The sequence below is a fragment of the Marmota marmota genome, unplaced genomic scaffold (assembly GCF_001458135.2).
Source record: "Marmota marmota marmota unplaced genomic scaffold, marMar, whole genome shotgun sequence".
Classification (NCBI taxonomy): domain Eukaryota; kingdom Metazoa; phylum Chordata; class Mammalia; order Rodentia; family Sciuridae; genus Marmota; species Marmota marmota.
Genome location: NW_025999968.1, coordinates 52422842 through 52449569, shown reverse-complemented (window position 1 = coordinate 52449569; position 26728 = coordinate 52422842). Strand labels below are relative to the sequence as shown.

The following is a 26728-nucleotide window of genomic DNA, read 5'->3' as shown; positions in this document are numbered from 1 at the left end:
TCCGTCACTTGATCGAAGAATGCATGCATCGATTTGAAAATATTCTTACCTTTTTTTTTTTTTTTTGGTACTAGGGATTGAACTCAGGGGCACTCAAACACTGAGCCACATCCCCAGCCCTATTTTGTATTTAATTTAGAGACAAGGTCTCACTGAGTTGCTTAGTGCCTCACCAGTGCCGAGACTGGCTTTGAACTCGTGATCCTCCTGCCTCAGCCTCCTGAGGCGCTGGGATTATAGGAGTGCACCACCGTGCCCGGCTTAGATGTGCACTTTTAAAAAAATATGTGTTTCCTCAAAAGGCAAAACTGAGAATTGCCCAGCAATTCCACCCTAAGCATGTAATTCTCCAAAAGAAACAAGAGAAGTGAAAACATGTGTTCACCCAAAAACTTGTCCATAAACACTCATCTAAGCATGATTCATAACAGCCAAAAAAACTGGAATGACCCAAATGTCCATCAGTTGATGAAGAGATTCACAGACTGTGGTATATCCATATGGTGGAATGTTATTCAGCCATAAAAAGGAAGGAAGTACTGATACTTGATATGACAGAATCTGAAAACCATCATGCTAAGCAAAAGACCTTAATCCCAAAAGACCATATATTATATGATTCCATTTATATGAAAAATCCAGAATAGGCCGATCCATAGAGACATAAAGTAAACTAATGGTTGCCAAGGAATGGCACAAGGAAGCATGGGGAGTGTCTAATGGGAACAGGGTTTCTTTGTGGGGGTAATAAAATTATTCCCAAATTAGACTGTGGTAATGATTGAATAACTCTGGATACACTAAAAACGTTGGATTATACACTCTCATAAAGTAGATCTTAGAGGATGTGAGTTATATCTCCATTTAAAAATATTCAAATACGTGTGTGCATGCATACTTCATGCCATCAGCTGACTTTTTAAGTGAGAATTAATTAAACATGATTTTTTATTTTTATCTGTAATTATTGATTTTTCTCAATAATTACAATTATCATTGTAATTATTGATTATAATTCCATGAAGAAAGAACTATGCATTTATGGGTGGAGCCAACAGTTTCTTAGAAAATTTTTTAACTTTTTAAAATGTATTTTATTGTCAACGTAAGCACCCACAAGATTGCTAAGAACATCATTTCCATTCACTTTCTTGGAAGCCTCCTCCCCAGAGGGAACAAGTTGCTAGGCAAGTTCGATTTTCATAATTATTCGCAAGGTTGGTTTGATTTATGAGGAATACCCCTTGGTTTCAAGGGCAAGTCCATGATTTGGTGATTCAATTCAGTTGACTAAGACAACTATTGAGCAGCTACCATCTGAAAGCAAATAATACCGTGAAAGCCCTCTCCCTAGCTGAAAAATCATCTATCACTGAGTTTTCTTTCAGGCACCTCTATGGTTGGTCTCATGACTTCATAAATAACAAGAACAGCAGCTAACGTTTATACAGTACTAACCGTGCACCGAACACCATTCAAGCTCTTTCTACATAAGAACTCACTGACCACCACATCAATGGAAAGTGAAGTATTATTATTCTCATTTTACAGATGAAGAGACTGAAGTTCAGGGCGGTTAAATAATTTGTGCAAGGTCAAACAGCCATTCAAAGGCAGCGCCAGGATACAAGAAAAGGTACTCTGCCTTTGGACTCTCTTTGAACCCCGATACTGGCTTGAACTCAACTCATAAAACAATCCAATGGAAGAAAAATTGCAAAACAGGATGGGTCGCTTAGCATTTCTTGGAGCGTCCACTCAGCACAGATTCAGCCATCTCAGCCTCTCAGGGACCTTACCTGTGGACCACCCCAGCGCGGTGCAGGTGTTCCACTGCAGAGATGAGCTGCCGGATGTATCTGCGGGCCTCGGACTCCTCCAGCCGCTTCTTCTCGTAGATCTTGTGCATCAGGTTGCCGCCTGGGCACAGCTCCATGACCAGGTAGTAGCTGTTTTCTGTCTCTAAGATATCAAGGAGCTGGGTGATGTTGGGGTGGCGAATCATCTGCTGGATCTGCCCCTCTCGCCGCAGATTTTTGGTGACATAAGTGTCCTTTTTAGCTCTCTTCTTATCGATGACTTTTATGGCCACCTGAGGACAAACCAAGAGCTTGGGTGTTAAGAGACGCTGCGGGCAAAGGAGACTCCTCGACTACTCTCGGGATCTCTAGGGAAACACAAGCTACTTCTCTGCACCAGGAGAAACACTGGATCCCAAACCATCAGGACTGGGGTCCCGCTCATTGGGAAACACCTGCCTAGCAAGCGCAGCCCTGTGATCAATCAATTTAATTGATTAAATTTAATTTAATCAATTAAATGCCATCAAAGGGAAAAAAAGGAGATCATTGGGGGAAAAAAAGATCCATTTATTAAAGGAGAGAAGGGAATTTACTTAAGCAAACTTGAACGGTAGCCTGGAAGGATCAGGAAAGGGTTGATGTCAAATTTCGCTGTCTGCAGGGAGGGTATCAGGAGCTGAATACCAACTTCTGGAGCAAAGGTCCCCACTACTTCTCAGGACTCTCCATCATCCCCCTGGGTCTGGTTCCCCCCACTCCAGCCCACTTCAGAAACACCTAACTCTGCCCCCAGTTTCCAGTTCTAGGTGCAGTTAGGCAGCAGCAGGAGGTGCTGTCCAAGGATGCAGCTTTGGCCTCCTGGCCCTCTCTGAGCCCTGCACCCCCAGGCTGTCCCTGGCCTCCCACACTGACCTCTCTCCCTTAGTGAGTCACTAAGGTGAACCCACGCCCAGTCAGGACCAGCCCCACAGCTCAGCCTCCCGTAGGAAGCTGCTCTGGAGCGGTTTCCCCACCAGCAAGTCGTCCTAAACAGTGGGAGGCAGGGACACAGGGAAGGAGAAGGACAGGGAGGGAAGACGTCTTTTCTACCCCGACTCTCCTTGTTCCTTTTGGGGTATCATCTCTTCACCCTCCAGGCCCAAGACATCCTGCTGTTCCTCTCTCATGTGACCAGCCACTGACATAATGTCAATTCCTCCATACCCACTTCCTTTCTGTCGATTAGGCACCTTGCCTCCCGGGCTGGGGTCACTGCATCCAAAGGACGCCCAGGGCTACTGCATCCAAGGGACCCCCAGGGCCACTGCGTCCAAGGAACCCTCAGGGCCCCTGCATCCAAGAGACTCCCAGGGCCATTGCATCAAGGGACGCCCAAGGCCACTGTGTCTAAGGGAATCCTAGGGCCACTGTATCCAAGGGACACCCAGGGCCCTTGTGTCCAAAGGACGCCCAGGGTCCCTGTGTCCAAGGGAACCCCAGGGCCACTGTGTCTAATGGATGCCCAGGGCCCTTATGTCCAAAGGACCCCAGGGCCACTGTGTCTAAGGAATGCCCAGGGCCCTTGTGTCTAAGGGATGCCCATGGTCTCTGTTCAAGGGACACCCAGGGCTACTATGTCTAAGAGAACTCCGGGGCCATTGTATCCAGGGATACCCAGTGTCTGTTGCATACTTCATACTGCTAAAAGAGTAGGTTTCAAATGTTCTAAACACACACAAAAAAAATAATAATGATGATGAGGAGGAGGAGGAGGATGATGATAAATGAGGTGAAGGTCATGTTAATGAGTTTGATTTTGGTAACCAGTTCACAATGTCTACACATATCAAAGCATCACACGACTCGCAGGAAATATATGCACTTTTACCTGTTAATTAAATCTTGATAAAGCTGTCAAATAGACTTTTTAAAAAGAAAATGGAAAAAAAAAGTGCAAATCAGAGGCAAACTTTAAGTCAAATAAGTTAATAAAGCCACCACCCATCAGCCTGGACTACCACATCGATGTCCTTAGCCAAGTAGGTATGACAATTTCCTTGCCAGCGTACCCCATGTTGCTTAGTGGAAGGACTCATGGAAATAGGACATTTTGCAGTGACATTGCATCTAAGGTGACCTTGCTCAAGGACCAGGGCGGATCCGGGTTTAGGACGTTCCCGGTTTAGGACTATCCGGGTTTAGGGTGGTTCCAGGTTTAAGGTTAGTCCTGCTGGGAATAGGGCGTATCCTGCTGCCTGAGTTCCCCTTGAGTTCTCATGGGATTCAGACAGTATTTTTTGGGAGACAGAAGCCCATTGGGGGTGGATTTGGGCAGAGAACATGGATTTCCCCAGAACGTGATTGTAGACGGCTGGTGTGAGTTCGGGAATAAAGAGTTGCTGTTTGAATCTACAAGCTGTGTGGTGGCTCGTGATTTTGTGCCCAGTACATCTTTTCGGTGACCCATCCTGGCCTCCTGAACTCACCCTGCCCTCTGCCTCGAAATCCATGGGCCTGGAACCTGATTTCAGGCTGAAACACTTCGGGGCTCTCTGCGGCCCCAGGAGCACCCCACCTCTCCACAGTCAGCACCACCATGGACTCACTGAGTCTCCAGGTTGTCTGCAGGGGAGGGTCTCGTGCTCCCCCGGGACACGTCCGTCATTCTCCAGGTCCCCTTGCCACCTGTTTGCCCACTGCCCTGCACACAGGCATTTCAAGATGCACAGCACTAGCCACTTTAACACAGGGCCCAGGGGCCCACTCCCCTTTTGCCACAGTACACAATAGGTGACCAACAGCTTACTAACGGTTGGATCCAGCAGAGCAAAAACAGCTATAAACAGCTTCGCCTGTTATCTCATCCGGAGAACAAAGTTTCATCTTACTAGGGAACCTCAGGCCCTTAATCCAAAGACCTAAAAACAGCCAAGGCCAAGGACAATCAGCAGAGGGAAACAAATTAGCTAGGGAGCCCCCCTCTGCATGCACCACACAGAGGGGCACCTGCAACACCCCAAGTCCCAGAGGCCAACACTTCCAGCCCACAGAAGTTAAAGTTACACTCCAGCCGCAGATGGGCCCCAACTCGCTGCATGAATGCTAGATAAAAGAAGCCTTATAAACTTCACTTCTTCCTGTAGCCCCTGCCCCATACACACACACACAAGTATATTTTGCCATCATCTTAGGGGGGGTGGAGAGAAAGATGCTGAAGAGTACAATTAAGTTCTGTCTCTGCTTGACTCTGTGTTGCAATGTTTTAAAAATTACACCCCTTGGCAATGAAATCTTACAACGTACTACGCCAGGCGGGAATACGATCCACCTTTTTTAACAGAGCACACGATTATGGTCAGGATAATTTATTTAGCTCGTTAATTGCCTGTACTAGGTTGAATAATGGCCATCCAAAGATAGGAAGTGCTAATCCCTGGAACCTATCAGTGGGACTTTGTTTGGGAAAAGAGGTCTTGCAGATGCGGGTTTCAGTGAAGGACTTCCAGGTAAGATTAAATTGGATTCCCTGGTGGGTTCTACATGTCCTCTCAAGTGTCCTTACAAAATAGAGGCAGAGGGAGATCTTGTACAAATAGAGGAGAAGGCCATTTGAAGACAAAGACTGGTGTGGCCATGAGCCCAGAAATGCCAGTTGCCGCCGGAAGCTGAGAGGGCAAAGTCTACATCCCCCTGAAGTCTCCGCAGGGAGCGTGGTCCTGTGCACATCTTGGTTTTGGCCCAATGCGGTGATTTTGGACTTCCTGACTCCAGACCCTGAGAGAGTAATTATGCCACCAAGTTGATGGTAATATGCCACAGCTGTCCCAGGAAACCAACATACCAGGCGTGGGCCCCACCATCATTTGATATCCAGGTCCCAAGTTCTACTGGTTGAGAGGCCCCCAGGGAAAACCCTGAACTGGCAGCCACTCCCCCGGGAGGAGGTGTCACCTAAGCTCCCTCTCCAGAAACCAGTTGGGCACCTACTTGTTTCCATCCACCTCTACACTCACAAGCTCCACACCCGGGAAAAACACAAGGGCACTTGGATGACACAACACCGCTTATCAGCTTCATCTACAACAACTGAAAGTGGGGAAGGGAGGGGATAAGTGGGAAATTAAGAAAAAGAACATCAATGGCAGGCCAAGAGAGACACGGAATTTAATTTGACAGCAATCAGGTTTGCAGGCAACACAGGTCCAACACTGATTCTATCAGGGTAAAAGCCCAGTACAACGAGGGGACTAAAATAGGCTGTGGACAGGAGAGTTTTTTAAAAGAAAAATAAATCTGTTCTCAAATGGCAGTAAAATAAGCAAGTTTAGCATGTTTCAGACAACAGGAGAGAGAACACCTGTGGTTGATACCAGCTCTGCAGATTCCCTGACATGATGGGGGACTGTCACGGGCAATGCTGTCTAGGAACTCCAGTCTGGTCTGGGGGGTGTGAGTGTGTGTGTACAGGGGAAGGGGGCTCAGGGCAATATCTAAGCCTCAATGCCATCCTGTGCACACCTAGCAGAACAATTTCCTGTGAAATTATAACCCTGGCTCTTCAATGGATCCAAGCTACAAAGCCTCCCAGAATTCTACAGTGTAATCTGTTTTTGGCCCCCAAACGCCCAACAAACTAAGCAGCAATGTCTTGCATGGTTCTGACATGTGACAGGAGAAAACAACAGACTATCCACCAACTTCGTTCATTAATTAAGGAATAGGATGTCTCATAATATGGCAACTGTCCACCATGGTGCCCCTTTCTCCATCAAAAAAAAAAAAAAAAAAAAAGCCTTCCAATGATGAATAAAACCAGCAAAATCAACTTTTAAATAAATTGGCTAAGCTCATAAGAAAGAAATGGAAATCCTCCAAAGCTTAAAAAAAAAAAAAACAAAGAGTAGAACTCCATCACTAGGCAGCAGCCACAGGGTGGAGAAATAAAAGATATGAGAGATGTCACAACCCAGAGGAAGAAAAGGAGCAGACGGGATGGAATGGGAGCATCGCTCTACCAAGAGAGAGGAGGAAGAAAGGATGCAGAGGGGTCCCAATCCACGAGGACAGGGGCCAGAGGAAAACAAACGGATTCATGCTCCAAGGCTTTGTCACACACTAGGAGAAAAGAATGAGGAACACACAAAATCCCTGGGAAGCAGTACTGGCACACACTTCCATAAACCAACTGGTCCCCAAGACGATGCACATAAAGCTCCGAGTACAGGGTCTGGCACATGGTAAATGCTCCTTAAATGGATGCCATTATTGTCATTACTTTTGTACTTTCAATGAATCAACCTGTACAGAAAGTGGAAAGGCCTCCAAGCTTGAGTCAGCTGAGGAAAAATGGTACATTTCCTTGACTCACAGTTGTAGCATATGAAACAAGAACCTGAACCACATTCCAGTGGTTTTATTTTTTACTCTGGAGTAAAAGTGCATTTAAATCCCACAACAGTGGTCTCCTAACCATCCAGTCTCCCATCTTCTTTAAATATTGACTTAGGGGAGGCTGTCTACATAGGATCTGAGTTAACAGGATTTTAAATTCATCCTTTCGCCCTGGATCACCCTTCCTTGCCTTTAAAATTCATTACTCTGAGCCACACCGAGAATTGTCAATGTGTCCAATCTCCAAAAGGAAAAGTCAGATGTAAAACGAACCTTCCGTATGACTGAGAGGAAGAAAAAAGTACTGATCAAAGAGACTCCTTTTTAATATCTCAAAAATACACATGCATGTTTTACGCATTATACAATGTATGCTGCACTTTAGAAAGCTCATCCTTTCATCAAAGCACTTTTATACCGTAATGTTTTAAATAATCAAAATGCACAGGGAATGGGAGGTCCTGTTCAACTGAATTTTTTTTTCTACATGGAAAGGAGCCAAAAAAAGAGCTTCTTTCCAGAACACTTTGGTTTCTTAATGACTAGTGTGTGCTAAACTGAAAAGAATTTCCCCCCTTCTTCAACAAACTTTTATTAAGCACTTAAAGTTCACCCAATCCTGTTCTAGGTAACAAGTATGTGCTAGGAAAACACATGGCTCCTCAGGACCATTTGTGGGGGATGATTCTGATTCTTTGTAGATTACTATTTCTTTTCAAATAAATTGTGTCTCCCTTAAAATGCATCTATTGAAGCCCTAACCCCAGTGTGACTGTATTTGGAGATAGGGCCTTTAAAGAAGCAATTAATGTACATTATGTGCTAAAGGTGGGTCCTAATCCAAGAGGGTCCTAATCCAGCTAGAAGATGGCCACTTGAATGCTAAGGAAAGGGGTCTCAGGAAAAACCAGCCCTTCCAGCACCTGGATCTCAGACACCCAGCCTCCAGGACCACAAGAAAACAAATGCCTGCTATTTAAGCTACTCTATAGTCTCACCAAGCAGAACTAATGGACCACCAGGCATCTTATGATTCTACAGGATTACCTACAGGAACGGGAACAGGGGGCTGGACATCGTTCACTGAGGGCTGGGGTCAGACGTCATGATTCCACTCCCGAACTCATCCTGCCGTCCCCATTGCAGCAAGTCCAGGGTGTCCCAGCAAAGCAACATGGCGCAACAGCCTGGTAGGTCTGTCCCAGGCCTCTTCGCTCCTCCCATCAGGGAGGTGCATGTCCACCTCCTCCATTGCCCTGACTCCCAACACCATCAAACACCTGTCCTGCTCACACCTCTTTCCTGAGCTCCAATATGCTTGTGGCCATGTCCCCCTGCGCCTCACAGGGGCCGCAGGAAGGGCATGCTCAGGTGGGTCCAACGTGCTGCCCTCCTCAACCCTAACCTCTCCTCTCCTCTACCACCCCATTCCCGGGTTGCCCCTGTCCCCTCCACCTCCTAACCACCCCTCTTCTGTTCCTTCCTGACTGCTGCACAGACCTGGGTTATACTCCTTTAATGTCCTCTGACTCCCACCCACCCCTGCCTGGAATTTCCTTCCACAAGAGCTCCCAACTCTCACTCCTTCTCTCTGGCCTCCGGTTACATGTTGCTTCCCCCTGCAACTCCTCCCCCACTGTCACATCCATCACCCACACGTGGCTGTTTGTGACACCCTCCCCTGTACTTTCCAAAAGGCAGGAATTGCATATGGCCTCCCAGCACCTAGCAGGTCAAGAGCAAAGAGGGAGGGAAGGAATGAATGACCGAGTAGAAAAAGCTACCAGTCCCCCAGGGGGGTCGTTGTAAGTTCCTGGACACCTCTGCCTACTTAAGTCCTCAGCTTCCTCAACTACAAGATAGGTAGACCAGAGATTCCCTTCCACCTCTGAAATGCTCGAATGTCAACGCCACCTGTGGACATGGATTGAGCCAGTGAGTGACTGTGATGCAGAGTTTACGGAGCCCCCTCCGAAATACGCCACTTTCTGAGAGAGCCTTACAACAGTGTGGCCCACCCCAGCATCCACAATCCTCTTACCCTCTTCTGTTTTTCCCCATCTCTCACCAGATTATAGTAAGGATTTTTCTTACTATATTATTTTTTCACAGCACAAAATTCTCCCCACTCCAGACCCCCACCCCGCCCAGACTCTGGGGTTAGGCCTATTGGATTCAGTCCTTCTCACCCTTCAAGGCATTTATTCTTTCCCTAGAACACACTTCCAGACTCCCCTCTGGCACCAGTCCTTGTGATATTCCAAAAGGTGGCTCACCCTCAGATGCCCAGTGCCTGGCAGTGTCAGGACAGAGATGGAGCTCAGTGAACATGCTCTGGATGATGACAGAGCCAATGCATACAGGTGAAGGGAAGAGGAGAGGAAGGAGGGTGGAGGAAGAGAGGAAGGGTGGAGGATTGGATGGGTGGATGGATATGTGCATGGATGGATGGATGGCTCCACTCCCGCTCTTCCCCAATTATGTGGGTGTCTGGTGGGTTCCACACTGGACTGGACAGCAGCCATTGGCTAAATGCCAACGCTAGAAAGTGGATAACAGGAGCCTGCATGGCTCTGGGTGAGTCTGAGCCGAGAAAGAAATTTAAGATCGCTGCCAAATTCAAGCCTTTCAACTGTAGGAAGCAGTTTCTCGCTTCCTAAAGACTTGGCTAAGAGCTGGGGGTTAGGGGAGAGCTTACATCACCTGTGTTAAAGCAGGCTGTCGGGGGACCCAGGGTTCCATGGCCAAGGGACCTTCATTCTTCACCCTTAACCCCTCCTGCCCCTCTAAAGTCCCTCCCACTCCAACGGCTAAATCTGGGTGGAGCTCCTGCCCGATACACTTTCTCCCTCCCAAACTTGTCTGAGCCATCTGCCACCTTCTCCAGAGCAGCTAATCTAGGAGGGCAGGAAAACTCCCCAGATCCATGAAAACACACCCAAGAGCCAAAGTCCTGAAGATGCTGTCTGATCCCCTCACTGTTTCTGTCCTCCTCCCCTCCAGCTTTCCCTGCTGACCTCCTCACTGGCCCTCGGGTGACACAGGTACATTGCCACCTGGAGCCTCAGCCACACACTCTCTCGCTCACCTGCAAGACTTTGTGGAAATGTTCCCGCTCAGACAGAGGCTTCCCAGGCCCTACTTCCAACCACACAACCTGCACTCACAGTCCCCTGGTTCTAGTCTCTTTTCCCAGAGCCACTTAGCACCTCTAAGATCCTTCAGAACTCAATGACTGGATGTGGGGGTCTTTCTGACCCCAGGAAGGAAGGGATGGTCCTGTCCTCTTTACTGACGGTGTATGTGGCATCCTGAACAGCACCGCACAAAGACAGGACTCAAGGAATATTTCTTAAATAAATGAAAGAATCCGAGTATACTTGGATTTAAAAAAAAAAAAAAAAGATTCTATTAACTAGAACTTGTCTGGGCTGAGTTATATCCCCTACCAAATTTATAGGTCAAACTCCTAACCCTCAACATGAATGTATTTGAAAAAAGCATTTGAAAAGAACTAAGGTTAAATAAGGTCTTAATTAAGGTGATGTCAGAGTGAGTCCCCCATCCAATAGGACGGGTGACTTTATAAGAAGAGAGTCACCAGTGGTGTGCACGCAGAGACAAGGCCATGCCAGGACACAGCAAGAAGATGAATACATGCAGGACAAAGAGGGGCCTCAGGAGACAGCAAGCCTGCTGGCATCTTGATCTGGGACTTGAGCCTCCAGACTGTGAGAAAATAAATAAACTCCTGTGGTTTACAACGGCAGAGTCTCCGGGTATCTTGTTACGGCAGCCTGAGCAGACTAACCAAGTTATTCGTATAGCTTGCTTAGTAAATCTCATTATAAACAGGAAAATCTGGTTGACCAGGCTGGGTGAAATGGATTGGGCAGGGTGGGCAAAAAGGGAAGCCCCCAAAGCCAGGAAGAAAATGCAAGAGACCAAGAGCTCTGCGCTGCAGCCTAAGCCCGAATTCAGTGTAAAAGGGCTGAAAACTGTGCTAATTAGCGTGACCCGGTGGGACGTTTTGAAAATAAATTGGTTTCACGCCTTCTTCCAAAGAAGATGTGTGCAAAACCATCGGGGTGGAACGTGCCCCTGTGTGGATGATACTTATTTAACAGGAAGCAGAAAATATCCTTTGCTGGCTTCATAATTAATTTCGGTGTTGCTCCGATTCGCAGAGAAACGATGGTAGACAGCAAACACACAGGGCTGTCTGTTATAGGGGCCCATTAATTGCTGCTATTTATATCGTCAAGCTCATCTGTTTCTGACCCCTGGTTCCCCACGGGCCTCCTTCCTGCTGAGAGCTCAAATCTCTCCTTCTGTAAATGAGGAAGGGAGAAAGTATCCTTTCCCCATTTTGGGAAAAGAAGGGAAAAAAGCTTTCTTCCCCAGTTGAAATCTCAGAGCTGATTAGGACCCATCTTGTCCACACTGACATTACCTGGGGCTGGGTAAAGCCGGCTCCCGGGGCAGGGCTGGGAAACCCTCCCACGCCCACCCTGTGGAGTTGTGAAACCACTTTCCCAGGGACACTCTGGGCCTGCCCTGCTCCAGCTCCAAGTCACTAAACAAATCACCCTGGAAACACATCCTGCTGGTGGGAAACGAGGATTCCGTTCCTGCAGGAGAGGAGAGAATGTGAAAGGGAGCAGGTAGGAGGCGGGTTGACATCCCAGGGCGGTCTGCAGGTCGCTGGAACTCTTACCAGAAAGCCCACGATGACTGGGATACAACATGCTTCTTCCTTTGTCGTCAACAACACGAATTCACGATCCAGAAGGAAAAAGTGAGGCCAAGTAAAACCCAAATTGCTTCCGGGTCAGAGTTCACCAAAACTCAGTAATCTCAATGGAAGATGAGGTACTAATTAAAACAGCAATGCAAACCTCCTTTTCTTTGGCTTTTGGAATAGTGCAAAAGGCCCAGAAGACAACAGATTTCAAGTTTCCAGAGACCCTGTGTCATTCATGTTAGGAAGTCTCCACCACGCTTGGTCTCTGAAGCCAACTGATTAATGTATTAGCTAAAAATCAGAATGAATCTCTTTAAATTCCCATTTGCTCCTCCAGCAGCTCTTTCTGCGCCACTTTTTCCCAACTGGGCCCCATTTCTAATTCTCCAAAGTCAGTCAGTGACAAGGGACAGGAAGCACCTACTTACATAATCTAAAAGCACACAGAGGCAAGAAATCCAAAAGATAAGGGGTTGGTTTTGCACGACTGCCCCCCACCAGCCACAGTGAACTCAGAGAGGCGGCCCCACTGTGTAGGGGACACCCCAAGCAGGCAGCCCACACCCCAGCCCTCCCTACCACCTGCAGTTCGGGCCTTGCCATCCCCACCTGGTACCTCGTCCCCTCCCCTCCTCATAGCCTGTCTCTCCAGGTAGCCCTCTGCCCTTTCCCTTCCCTCTCAAGTCAAGGCCCCAGGGTTTCTTCCTAAGGATAGTTACAGCACCAACTGGTGCTAGCAAATCTGAAGGCCAGATTCCTTGATGAGACATAAATGTCCTTCATGATCTGGCCCCAGGCCCTCTCCCCTCCCCCTCCACTTTTCTTGTTCTGGAAACAGATTTTATTCTGATTACCTTATATTCTATCCATTTTTACTTTAGTCCTGTTGCTATTGGTCAAACCCTTATCATTCTTTAAATGCTTTTATATGAGTCCCAGAAGACACTCCTTACATTTCTGTTCATCATTTTTTTTTTTTTACTTTTTTACTGCAGTTTAAAAAAAAATGCATAACTTAAAAGTTACCATCTTCAGCAATTTCACTAGTGTTAACTAGGCTCACCTTGTTATAACACCACACCAAATTTCAATGTACCCTGTTACGGTTTAGATATGAGGTGTCCCCCAAAAGCCAACTGTGGGACACACAAGAATGTTCAGAGGTGAAATGACTGGATTATAAGAGTTTTTAATCTGTGGATTAATCCACCTATTTGGATTAACTGGGTGGTAACTGTAGACATGTAGGGAGTGGCTGGAGGAGGTAGGTCCTTGGAGGTGCGCCTTTGGGGTATATATTTTTTGCTTGTTTAGAGGAGTGCTCTCTGCTTCCTGCCTGCCATGTCCTGAGCTGTTTTCCTCCTTCACACCCTCCGCCATGATGTTCTGATTCACCTCCAGCCCAGAACTATGGAGTCAATTACTGATCAGGAGGAATCACTATCACCTCTGAGCAACCCGATGTTCCTCCATCAGAATGATACATGAGAAGCCCCTGGAGTTCCAGGTACAACATTTGAATTAAGATTGAAATCATGAGGCTGGGGATGTGGCTCAGCGGTAGAGCGCTCGCCTAGCACATGCAGGACCCTGGATTCGATCCTCAGCACCACATAAAAATAAATAAAATAAAGGTATTGTGTGCAACTACAACTAAAAAATAAAGTATTAAAAAAAAAGATTGAAATCATGGCTGGGCACCATGGTGCACGCCTATAATATTAGCAGCTCGGGAGGCTGAGACAGGAAGATGGCAAGTTCAAAGCCAGCCTCAGCAAAAGCGAGGCACTAAGCAACTCAGTGAGATCCTCTCTCTAAACAAAATATAAAATAGGGCTGGAAATGTGGCTCAGTGGTTGAGTGTTCCTGAGTTCAATCCCCAGTACCAAAATATATATATATATATATATATATATATATTAAAATCATAGCTCAGCCACATGTCCAGTGTTGTCTGATCAAAATATGCCTGCCACATATATAATTTTACATTTTCTAGTAGCCACATAAAAAAGGTAAAGAGAAACAGATGAAATCAATTAACATATTTTCTGTAACCTAATTTATCCAAAACATGATCATCTCAGCATGTGATTTTATAAGCTCTTTTTCGTACTAGGTCTTTGAAGTTTGATGTGCATTTATATACCTGCAGCAAATTTTTTTTCCCCAGTGCTAGGGATCAAACCCAGGACTGTGCACACATTAGGCAAGTGTCCTACAACTGAGCTGCATCCCCAAGCCCACATCTTTTACATTTAGGCACACTCCAAGTTTTCAACAGCCACCTGTGGCAAGAAGTGAATGTAAGTAGAGAGCTAAGCTCTAGCCACATGGCTTTATCCAGATCACTTACCCGCTAAGTGCTGGGACCCAGCACACTACCTGCCTAATACCTCGCACTCAACTAAAAAGTCCAGTAAAGAAATGAAGATGTGCTCCATTTTCTCATCAGGCAAAGCCACGTGAAATTAAATCATGCCTTTTAGAACACACCTGCCGTCAGAGTTCCAGTGCTGAGAAATCCCTACCATCTCAATCAAACCTCAGATTGTTCATCAGCAACCTGGGGATTAAAAATGGCAGCCAAGGTGAATCACACAAAGCGCTTAGCACACGGGGACCTTCTGACAGCACAGTGGGATCATGATACCGTGGGTATCAGCAGATGGTGCTAAGAGGGAAGGAAGGAAAGAAAGAGAGAGGAGGAGGAAAGGGAAGGAGGAAAGGAAGGGAGGTGGTGCTGCGAGGCTGGACGGACAAAACCCCGAGGAGGGACAGACGTGGTGGCTCCAGAAAAGGAAAGCTGGAATAACAGTTGTGCACTACACTGAGCACAGGAGTCCTTCCCATGGCGCCTGACCCCCAGTCCTGAGCCACTGGCTGCCATTCAGAGGAGGTCCTCAGCACACCTCTGCAGGTGCTCCACTATGTCACAGGAACAGGAGAATTCCCTCCCCTCCGCCTAAATCCCACGCTCAGTGTCAGGGCCAGCCTCCATGCTGTGTTCATCAAAAAGGGAAAACTAGGCCTTTTTTCCACTCAGCACTGATTTATTCATGTGCCTTTATTGTGTCAGTCTGAATAAAGCAAAATTTGTGTTCCTGCAAGGACTCCATGAATCCTCCGGGCCTCCTTTCCGCTTGATGGGAATTCAGAAGCTCTGCTTCCACCCACAGCAGATAATGGCTCTCAGGAAGAGCATGGAATGCACAAGCAGATAACAAAGGCACTCAGTGGGAGGTGGGCATGTGCTTGCACTTGTGTGTGCACAGGGCGGGGGCTGCCGGGGAGAATGCCTGAGATCCCGACTTAGGTCCTGATTCCTTTTTCTTCTTTTAACCCAGGTTGCTCTTTCGGTCACTTTCATTAGTATCTCCCATGTATTCGTTGGCTAGGGCCGCCATGACAAAGGTGCACACACTGGGTGGCTAAACGCACAGAAATCCACGGTTCCACAACTCTGAAGGCAGAGTGTCTGAGAACAAGACGCCAACGGAGTTGGTTTCTTCTGAGGCCTCTCTCCTTGGCTTGTAGCATCTTCTCGCCACGCTGTCACATGGACTTCTGTGTGTGTCTGTCCCAGATTTCCTCTTATGAAGACACCCATCATGGGATCAGGGCCCAATCTCACAATTTCATTTAAATTTACTTAATTCTTTCAAGAGCATATCTCCAAACACAGTCACATCTTGTGGTACTCAGGGTTAGGACTTCAAGGTATGAATTTGTGGGGGGGTGGACACAACTCAGCCCATAACCTCCAGTTAAACTTGTCAATGACTTTAGTGATAAGAAAGGAAGCAACAGATCTACAGGACAGAAGCCGAAGCACCTACAGAAAGTCATGTGACTTAAGCAAACTCAGCTCCAAAGAGTTGTCAAGGAATCTCCAAGCAAACACAACACCCGGGGCTTTTCTGTCGCACGTTTTCCCAGCTCGTGAATTTCAACAAACTTACTATTTTAAGTTATTAACTTTTCCACAAATAAATGTATCTTTTGTATCTCAACTCTGCACAAGTATGCTTCCAGCTCATCTTTGAAAAAGGAAGCCACCGTCTCTTGATTTGCCTTCATCACATGAGTTTTCCTTTAATCATCTGCTTTTAGTGATGCTCAAAGTTTAGGAAACATCAAATAAATGCCCTTTTTACTCTTTACCATACAAAATTTAGTAAAAACATAAAGACACTGAAAGGGGCCAAAAGAGTAGACTCCAAAAGAAGATTTCCTAAAGCAAATCCATGTCGAAAAGCATCTTGGAAATTGCATGGAAATGGAAGGAGACCCTCAGGGTTATACAAAATTACATACAAGAGGAAGTGAGGGGAAAGGGAAAAAAAATACAAGGGGGAGAAATGAATTACAGTAGAGGGGGTAGAGAGAGAAGAGGGGAGGNGAAGAGGAAAATAAAGGAAAGGAGAGAGAAAGAGAAAGAAAGAGAAAAAAAGGGGAGGGGGGATAGTAGAGGATAGGAAAGGCAGCAGAATACAACAGACTACTATGGCAATATGTAAATCAATGGATGTGTAACTGATGTGATTCTGCAATCTGTATACGGGGTAAAAATGGGAGTTCATAACCCACTTGAATCAGAGTGTGAAATATGATATACCAAGAACTATGTAATGTTTTGAACAACCAACAATAAAAATTTAAAAAAAAAGAAGAAAATCTCAAATAAAAAATCTAAACTATTACTCAAGAATTTAGAAAGAGTGAAATAAATCTAAAGCAAGCAGAAGAAAGAATAAAGATGAGCAAAAAAATCTATGGTACTGAAAATAAAAAACAATTGAGAAAATTAAAAAAAAGAAAAGCATCTTGGATTTCACATTGGAACATTAAAAGGCAATTCATTGGTGTATGGCCATGATTTGAATACTGGACAGACAAAGCTGATAATAGGAAGAAACAATTTTAACCATTAAAGCAGTTAAAAAAAAAAAAAAACTAGTAACAAATCCCATAAAGAGGCCTTTAAAACCCTTTCTGTAAGTTCAGTAAGGAAACCATTGAATGAGAAATGCATAGTCTTCACCCAAATAAGCAACCAGATTAGCAATTTTTTTTAACTGACTTTGTTTAGTTTTCTTAAATGGTAGATGACTTAAGAGTAACATCACCTAAATCAGCTAGCAGAAAACAAAAAGAGGGAAACCAACCATGTTAAACCAATATTGTTCATCCTATTAGACACAATCTGAGAATGTTTTAGGAAGATTAACTTGAAACAGTGCACTTACATTCTCCAAACACCTCTGAATCTCATCTCATTGAATATGCAGAATGGAACAATCCCTCTGAAAACGTGACCATTTTAGGAAGGACTAGTGCTTTTAGTGATGCTGTTAGTGTTAGATGCTTTTAGTGTTGTTTGTTTGGTTGGTTGGTTTTGGGGGGGTTTTTTTCCCCAATAATGGGAGGGGCAAGCTTTCTCTAATGGAGGTCTGGGAACTCACATAGCGTCACACAAGGCACCATGGCTACTCCAAGATTGAAATACATTTAATTCTATCCAAGAAATTAATGTTCAGAACTCTATTTAAAATGTTAGAATTCTAATTCAACATTTAATCAACCACCTCCCTATAAAGGTAATTTTTTTCCAAGAATAAATTAACCTGAGTGGGCAAGAATTAATTTCAACTCAATAGTATTTTCAGTGCCTAGAAAACTTTTTAAAACTATTCCTATGGTTAAAAAAACTAGTAAAATGATATGAAATAAAAACAGACAACAACATGAATATGTATATAGTCAAGTCCGATGAAAGAATCATTTCAAGAAAGCAGACTATCAGACTTCAAAGGGATGTTTCCCATTTAAAAGAATGTGATCACCAACTATGAAAACACATTCTAAATTCTGAGATTTTTAAAAAATTCTAAGTGGAGGAATAGCTGTGATTAGAGTTTTTCTTCTCAGTCTGTGATCTCCTATCCTATTGGTCCCACTCTGCGAATTTGGGTCAAGCATCAGTTATCCATTTCTTTCATCACAATTAGTGGAGCTTTGTTATGTCAAAATAAGGTTGGAAAGATTTTAATGTTGCTTTCATGGGAAATAAGATGTACTGGTTGCAAATCTAACCTCTCCCTCTCCATCAAAAAAAGAAAGTAAGAAAGAAAAATTAGATACTTTGATTTGTATGATTTTTTTAAAAAATGGATCAGTAGTATGGATCTCATGATACTGAACACATTTTTATTTTCATCATCGCATAAACAATATAATTAAGCACCATCCATGGTACAGATCAATGAACCACTCAGGCAATATAACTTAAACTTTGTAAATAGTCCTTCATATCCCTGGATTCCACCTCCAAATAGTAAACCAATTTGAGATAGAAAATACTATGTTTGTTGGTGGAGGTGGGGAGAATTCTAGAAAGTTCCAAAAAGCAAAATTTGAATTCTCTACACACCGAGCACTACAATAAACCCATGAGAATGACATGCAGCCACTCCCTGCTATAGTCTCCCACCATTGAATCCCATCCCTGGCCTAGAGTCTCATTCACATCCTCTGTAGTTAAGACTACAGCTGCTCTGCACTGAACAGGTAGAAACTTTGTTTTCTTTGTCTTTATCTCCCAATAATATAGTACAACAATTACTTATAGAGCATTGACATTGTATTAGGTATTATGAGTAATCTAGAGATGATCTAAACTATAAGGGAAGGTGTGTGTAGATTATATGCAAATCCTATGCCATTTGACTTCAAAGACATGAGCATCCACAGACTTTGGTATCCACTGAGGCTGGGGAGATCCTAGAACCCATGCTTCATGAATACCGAGGGATGACTGTATTCAAACTGGTCTAACTTATCTGGTGGAGCTGTCAATGGGCATAACATTGATTTGGACACTTCTTTGTCAACCACATAGCATGAAAACAAAAAGAAGCACATTGGGGCCACACTCATCATACCCTGTAAAGCTCAAATTGAGACTGGTCCCACTTAGTAAGCATTTGACAAGCAAGACCCATTTTATATGTCTCATGTCAACTCTGTGCCACCTAATGAAGATTCTAGTACTTTCCCTCTTTGGTTTACACAGAGCAAGAAACTTGCCCTAGGGTCGCCCAGCTGGGACATGACTGGGCCTGGATTTGACTCTCAACGCATGGCCAAGCTGATTCTTGACATCTAGCAGTGTGATCGGATCTGGGTCAGGCCTGAGCTGGACATCCCAGGGGCCCTAGGTCACTGTAGGTAGTTACATCAGATAATTCAGTGTAAGCAGGGAAAAACAGCACTATCTTAAAAAGCATAATTCCCAAACCTATATACACTGCATCCTAGGAGATAACTATCTGTTTTAGTCACTTGTTATCAGAACTTGGTTTACAGAGGAAGAGACAGCATGGGTGGGTCAGGGCCCACAGAAAAGGGGAACTGACAAACTCAGCTAAGACAGATGTGTCTGATGCTCAGTTCTTAAGTCTGAGATCCTGAAGTCTCCTTCCAAGAGGGCCTACTATTCTTGGCTGCTGGAAGAGCAGGCCGACCACTGCCTACACCCTCTGTCCAGGCCTGTCACTCTTGGTCACCAGCCTGGGGCCTCCACATCCAGAACTGCCAGCTGTGTACCAGCAACCGGATATATAATCCCCAAGTTGTCTTCCCAAGGAGCAGAGGATGGGTGGATGGAGATGGTCACCCTCTTCCCCTCACCTCCGAGGGAGTATCCCTCTGACCTGAGGAACTTCAGTGCCCTGCACAAATCACCCAGCAGACACTCCCAGACCCTCAGGAGAGCCCTGGCTAGTACTTGCTATGGGTTCAATAGTGTCTCCTGAAAGAGCTCCTGTTAAAGTGCAGCCCCCAGGGCCTCAGAATGTGACTCTATTTGCAAACAGGGCTACTGCAGACAATTAGTGAAGATGAGGTCATTAGGGCAGAGCCTAATCCAGAATGACTGGTATCCTTACAAAAAGAGGAAATTTAGATGCTGATGCACAGGGAGAACTCTGGGAAGCCTGAAGTTCTGCTGCCATGTCGAGGAACCATGGGAAGCCGGGAGAGAGGCCTGGGAAGGATGCTTCCCTGCACCTTCAAAGGCACGTGGCCCTGTCACCACCTCCATCTGGGACTTTTAGGCTCCAGAACTGTGTGACTGTACATTTCTGTTGTTCTAAGCCACCCACGTCTTGGTACATTGTTAATGGCAGTGCCTGGAATCTAATGCAGCACTTGAGGATTATGGCAGCTGGTCTGTCCTGAAACCTGTCTGGGAAATTCTTTCCAACCCCTCTGCATCCAGGCCATCAGGAAGTTAAAAAATAAACCACAATAACCCCTGGACTGACTTTGCCCTGTGCACGCAGGGCTCAGGAGGGCCTTATTATGAGAGGCAAACTCAAAGAGGAAACCTTTGGACCATGATGAAACCTCAAAAGTGCAGCCAGAGCTTCCACATAGATCTTCCTACCCCGAGATTGTCTAAGTAGCCACTGTCGGTGAGAAATCATGACAGGCACAGCACCGTTGTGCTCTGGATCATTGTGGTTGTTTTGCTTGTTTGTTTTAATCAGTGAGACTGGTTCTACCCTAAGCAATCCTACAATACTCATTAATGCCCAGATGCCATGAGGAATGTGAGGGGGGATGCAGGAGGCAGAGCAAGGAGACGGACAAAGTGCTCCAGGCTGGGCGGACGGGGGCAGGCTCCATGGTGCACACAGCATTTCAGCAGATAGGGCTGGAAAGGCACAGCAGAGAGCAGAGGCAGCCACGGGTGCCCACAGAGAACGGAGAACCCACCTCACCGGCCCCAAGCCAACGGCGCTGGGGGAGAAACTCTGAAGTGGCACAGGCACTGCCTTGGGAGCCCCGGACACAGGACTCATTCAGACTTTGCTCTGTCGATTATCAAGGAACTGGTCATGGTTTTCTTGGCGGGACTGTGGCAGGACAAAGGTTTGTTCTAGACAGGATGGATTCTGCCAACTAGGGGAGAGGGTGAAGGAGGGTAGACCAGAACATGGCAGAGTCATTGAGCAACAGGAGAGAAATCCAAAGAGAGCCAGAGGTGGAACTCCCAGAGGCCTGGGGAGGATGGAGGAGTGAGACAGAGGCCTGGAGAAGCAGAAAATGGCCAAGAGGGAAATGGGGAGATGGAATGCTCAGGGGTAAGGACAACGGATTGGATTTAGAGCATACTGTGGGATGAACTGGGTTCCCCCCAACATATATGACCAAGTCTTAACCCCCAGGACCTCCAAATGTGACCTCACTTGGAAATAGGGTTGCAGATATAATCAGTTAAGAGAGGTCACTTAGGTGGACCCCTAATCTGATGTGGCTGGAGGAGACGCAGACAGACAGAGGAAAGGCCACGTGCAGACGGAGGCAGAGATAGAGTGACGAGGGTCTCGATCGGCTTTCTGTTGCTGTAATACACTGCGTAATTTAGAAAGGGAAGAAATTGTTTTAGCTCATGGTTCCTAGAGAAATCCAAGAGCAAGGAGCTGGCTTCTGCCTGGCTTCTGGTGAGGGCCTTGTACATGGCAGAAAATCAGAAGGGCCAGCAGATGCATGCAGAAGACAAACAGAGGGCCTCACCCCACTGCTAACCACCCAGGTCCCATGTGAACAGCATCATCCATTCATGGGTGGAGCCCCATGACTGAACACCTGGAGTCCCACCTCTCAGTTCTGTACACTGGGGACTAATTTTCCAGGATGTGAGTTCCAAGGAACATATGCAAACCACCCACAGTAGCTAACACCGAAGGCGACCAAAGGCTACATACACAGGCCACCCCCAGAAACCAGGCAAAAAGCCTCCCTCTAGGTTCAGAGGGAGCGCAGCTTGATTTCCTACTTCTGGCCTTCAAAACGGTGAGCAAACGTCTCCACCATCTCCATGGCCTTAAGCCCAACCATACCCCTCATCTGTTGGACTTTCTCACAGTGGCCCCAGGAAATTAATACAGAATGTAGTGAGGTCGGTCCAGCAGGGAATTGTTGCCAGCCTTGACTTTTAAAATCCTTTCCTCCATGGAGCCAAGGACAGAATGAGCTTTTTTCCTCTTATACTTAAATATTTGTTGGGAACCATGCAAGGGGGTGATAACAGGAGCCACTTGGAATCATTAAAACTGATTCCACAATAACATACATTAGAAATGCTCATAACACTCAACCACAAAAGACAAGAGGCTCACCAATGGTGTTCTTTTTATTTTTAAAATTTTTTAGTTGTAGATGGACACAAATATTTATTCATTTATTTTTATGTGGTGCTGAGGATCGAACCTAGTGCCTCACACGTGCAAGGCAGGCACTCTACCCCTGAGCCCCAGCCCCAGCCCATAAACGGTCTTCTTTATGAGGCTCCTCACAAACTATTTAGGCAGGTCAATGGGAAGCTTCACGGATGGTGAAGGCTCCACTTAAATATCAGATCTCTTAGTTTTTACAAAACCTGTCTTTTCTCAAACTTTCCAAATACTTCACTTCAGGCAGAGGCAGTCTGACATCAGTCATCCTTGCCTTACTTCTGGAACACAGGGAACAGAGGGCAACTCAGCTACCTGGGGGTCCAGGCACAGCTCTTTCTCCAAGTCCAAGGAATACCAATGCCCGGACAGAACAGTCAGGCCGTATCCACAGTTGTACGTCCACAATTCAACCATTCATGGATGGAAAATATCACATCTGTACTGAATATAGACAGACCTTTTTCCTTGTTATTATTCCTTAAACAATACAACTATTTACAAAGCATTTAAATTGTATTAAAAGCTATCTAGAGATGATTTGAAGTATGTAAAAGGATGAGCACAGGTTATATACAAATGCAACACTATTTTGCTGTATTTAAGGGACTTGAACATGTGCAGACTTTGGTCTCTAAGGGGATCTTGGAACTAACCCTCTGCAGATACCAAGGAACAACTGTGTATCTCTGGGCCCTAAGACCCCATCCCTTCCACTGCCCCTGGACCTTGCCTGTCTCTTGCTCTTTGATTTGAGGGGCCGGCAATCCTTCTTGGAGATAGTAAGAAAAAACACAGCATAATGCTATGGGTTGAATTGTGTCCCTCATCCAAAAACAGACACAGGGGTCCTAATCTCCACTATCTGTGAATATGCCCTTATTTGGAAATAGGGTCTTTTCAAATGATCTAGTTAAGATGAGGTCATCAGAACAGGCCTTAATCCAATGTAACTGTTATAAAAGGCAGATACACGCAGTCAGAAGGCAACGTGAAGACTCAGGCAGAATGCCATGCCAAGCCAAGGAACACCTGAGGCCACCAGAGCTGGGAGAGAGGCCTGGAGAGACCCTTCCTCCCAATCTTCAGGAGAAACCAACCATGCAAACCCCTGATCTTAGACTTCTGGACTCCAAACTGGGAGACAATCAATTCCTGTTGTTTAAGCCACACAGTCAGTGGTAGCTGGTTACAGGAACCCCAGAGAATGATCACCCATGACACCATGCTACTGGTAATGACAACTTTATTTAGTGTGAACACTTCAGGAGCCACATAGCATAGCCTTTTAGATTCATGCAAATTATATGCAAACTAATCACATGTAAATATCCCATAAACAATTAACATCAATGCCTTTATGGGCCATTCTAATAATTTCGTATATCTAAACTGTGTCCCTTAAGAAATTCCAATAAATTTAAAACACTTCTTTTTCCTTTTTCTTTTTCTGATGGTTGTAGAAATATGCCAGAGAAATCAAGAAACTACTTCTGGAACTAAATATTTTCAAGGAGGAATTTTGTGCCCCCCATCCCCCTTCCACTTAATCAGACAGCACAGGGCACCACACCACACAGCAAACCAGCAGTCTGCCAGCAAGATCCATTCCTGACTCCAAGGAGGTTGCTTCCGGTACAGGTGTCCTGGGTCTAGACATAATGTGGTTCAGTACGAAGCAGAAATGAACGAGCAAGGGCGTGAGAGGCAGACCCCAGGTTCTTTCCCACAGGAAAAAAGTCACTGAAGAAGGAAAAGGTCTCACCAGAGGTCTTAATAATTAACTGCAGTTTCCCAGCCTCATTCTGGAAGCCTTCGCCTGAGCATTCAGTACACTCCGAGAATTTGGATCTATAAACGTGGCATTGGCTTGTTTGGTGCTTGCCATCACACAGCACCAAAGACAGGGTGGCTTATGCAACAGAAATGTATTTCCTCATACTTCTGGAGATCAGAAGCCCACGATCAAGACATGGACAGCATTGGTTTCTCCTGAGGCCTCTCCTGGGCTTGCAGATGGCCACCTTCTCCATGTGTCTTCATAGGAACGCTCCAACCCCACTGCCCCCATGTGTGGCCAAATTTCCTCTTCTTACAGGAACAACAGTCATATCAGATTAAGGCCCATACATATGACCTCACTTCATCTTAATTACCTCTTTAAAGACTGTATCTACAAAAAAAATCACATTCCAAGGTCCTGGGAGGTAGATCTTCAACTTTTGCATTTTATGGGGACACAATTCAGCAAGGCAAACACCTTGACATATGCAAGACTTGTTAGGTCTAGGATGACCCTGGCTCAACCTGGGCCTCCATGTGCATATGCTCAGAATGACAGCGTCTCTAGGGTCACTGCAATAAACTAAGTACCAGTCTAGGAGTCTTTCTAGAAGCGGAAGCCATGCTGAGCAGCTATTTTTAAAAGGTTACTTTTGCCTAGGCACCAGTGAGGCATGGCCCACCCAGCTGTTTGTTATAAATCATAAGTTCCTTTCCTAATGCTGAAATTTTTCCTCTGTCACAGAGAGATGGATGTGCCTCTCGGATTACACACAGAGAAACCCAAAACTGCCACATTCCTTTCCCAGAGAGAAAAAAAAAAAAAAATCCCTGTTCAAAGGCTCTGACTTTCCATTCTCTCCATTTGCATGTAATTGTCACAGGTCCCTTATTAAATTGTCACACTATTTGCTCATCCAAGAAAGAAACAGCACAGAGGGGGGCCCATGAGCAATCGGCACTTTGAGATTTTTCTCCCTGAACTTGTAGCCAGGGGTCTCTCAGGCCAGATTGAACAGCTGCTTCGGCTCTTAACACACAGGAAGTCTGAGCCCTGGGCCCTGCATCAGGTTGAGTGATGGCTCCGGAGACAGAAGGTGATAGGTCTTGAGGGTCCAGTGCAGGGCATTTCCCCAAGACCCTGATTGTTATATATGCCGCAAGATGTCTTGTGTCTCGCTGGTAGCGACTGACACAGACACAGTGAATTTATTTCTCACCCAGATTCTTCGTCTTGCTTTTCTCCTTCTCTTCTAAAGCAAGCAGCAAAGTAGACTGCCAAAGACAGACCAGGACCAGTTTTGCAGATTTTTACTTAAGATATCCTGAAGTCCTGGAGTATTTAATCTGTCACTCTAGTAGGAAACATTTCCTTTTGCACTGTGACAGCATGAGTTCTGTCTGTGATTCATGCCCAGCTCCCATTCTACAAGGCAGGTTCCAATGAGAGCACATCTGATTTTTGGACCTATTTATAGAGTCTTTGGTGCTTTAGATGCCAGCACCCATTGGAAAATACTACTGGGCACAGAAACCCAGACCCCTCTTGGCTTGCCAGCTTCTGTGCCTGGAGGAAAGGGCAGATTTTTCTCCTGAAATGGGGCTACTTGCTAAACCATGCACCATACAACTGGATCCACTCAAAGAGGAAGCATTTCTCCAACTGGTCCATCCAGAAGAGGAGACTTCTAATTGGTCCACTTGAGGATATACCTTCTTTTAATCGGCCTATTCAGAAGGGATGCGTTTTTCTAATTGGTCTTCCCAGGGTGACGCCCTTTCTAACTGGTTTGCCTAGGTATAGCTTTACTGATCTGTACAAAAGTCCTATACAGGTTATCAGCAGCTCCCCAAGAAGAAGGCAATCACGTTTGAATGAAAAATAAATTGTCATCTTGATAGTCAGGGAAAGGTAATATGTTTTGGTACTTTTTTGGTTTTTGTTGTTTCTTTCTGCAGCGCTGGGGACGGAATCCGGGCCCTCACTCATGCAAAGCGCGTGCTGGACCACTGAGCTACATCCCCAGTCCTGTTTTAGTTTGTTTTAAAACTAGTTATAACTGGGAAATTTCCCAGTAAGGAGAAGCCTGACCTCACAGTCCATTTAGCAAATGGCTTTAGATTAAGAAATAAACTTTAAGATGACCTTTACAGAAACAGAAAGAGTTTCCCAGGAGGGTAGAGGGAATGACACGGAAAAGGATGGAGTCATCAGTGTTTCTCTCTTTTTCCCTTTCCTGTCTTCCTTTCCCTTCCCCTAGGCCTGGGATGCCCTTCCCTCTGCAACAAAGAAGGTCTCAGACATGCTTTCTTTCAGTTTGACATTTAATACTTTAAACTCCAGAATTAGTTCTAATTCAAGAAGCATTCCTGTCCCACAGGCAACAGGAAACAATCGCTATCCACATCATACAACAATTGGTGGCCAAATGTAGCTGAATAGGTACAGGAATAAAGTAGCCTTGCGGGATGGGAGGCTTGGGGACATGGTAGGAATTGAAACACAGAAAATCTGGCCATCGTAATGCAAGACAAAATTCTCTCAACCCAGTCCCAACCTCTAAAGAGATCTTAGATCACTCGAACTTAGATCACGCGAATCAAAGGTTAGATAACAGATGCAGCTAGGTACCCCCAAAATCATAAATGTGGAGGAAATCATACCCCCTGAGGATGGTAAAATGTTTTTCTGACTGTGGAGCAAAGAGGCAGCTACCAAAACAAGAACATGGGGAAGGAAGTTGTCCAAACCATACCAATTTGGGAACTCGTGGAGCATCGCCTATAGG

General features: G+C 45.5%; 1 protein-coding gene across 1 annotated transcript in view; it reads right to left on the bottom strand.

Annotated features, from left to right (window-relative positions):
- Positions 1 to 26728, bottom strand: part of Hunk (hormonally up-regulated Neu-associated kinase) — a 108051-nt gene that overhangs the window by 59378 nt on the left and 21945 nt on the right. Inside the window, exon 3 of the mRNA XM_015478338.2 lies at positions 1800 to 2092. Coding sequence (XP_015333824.1) covers positions 1800 to 2092 — 293 coding nt within the window. The remainder of the gene's footprint in view (positions 1 to 1799; positions 2093 to 26728) is intronic.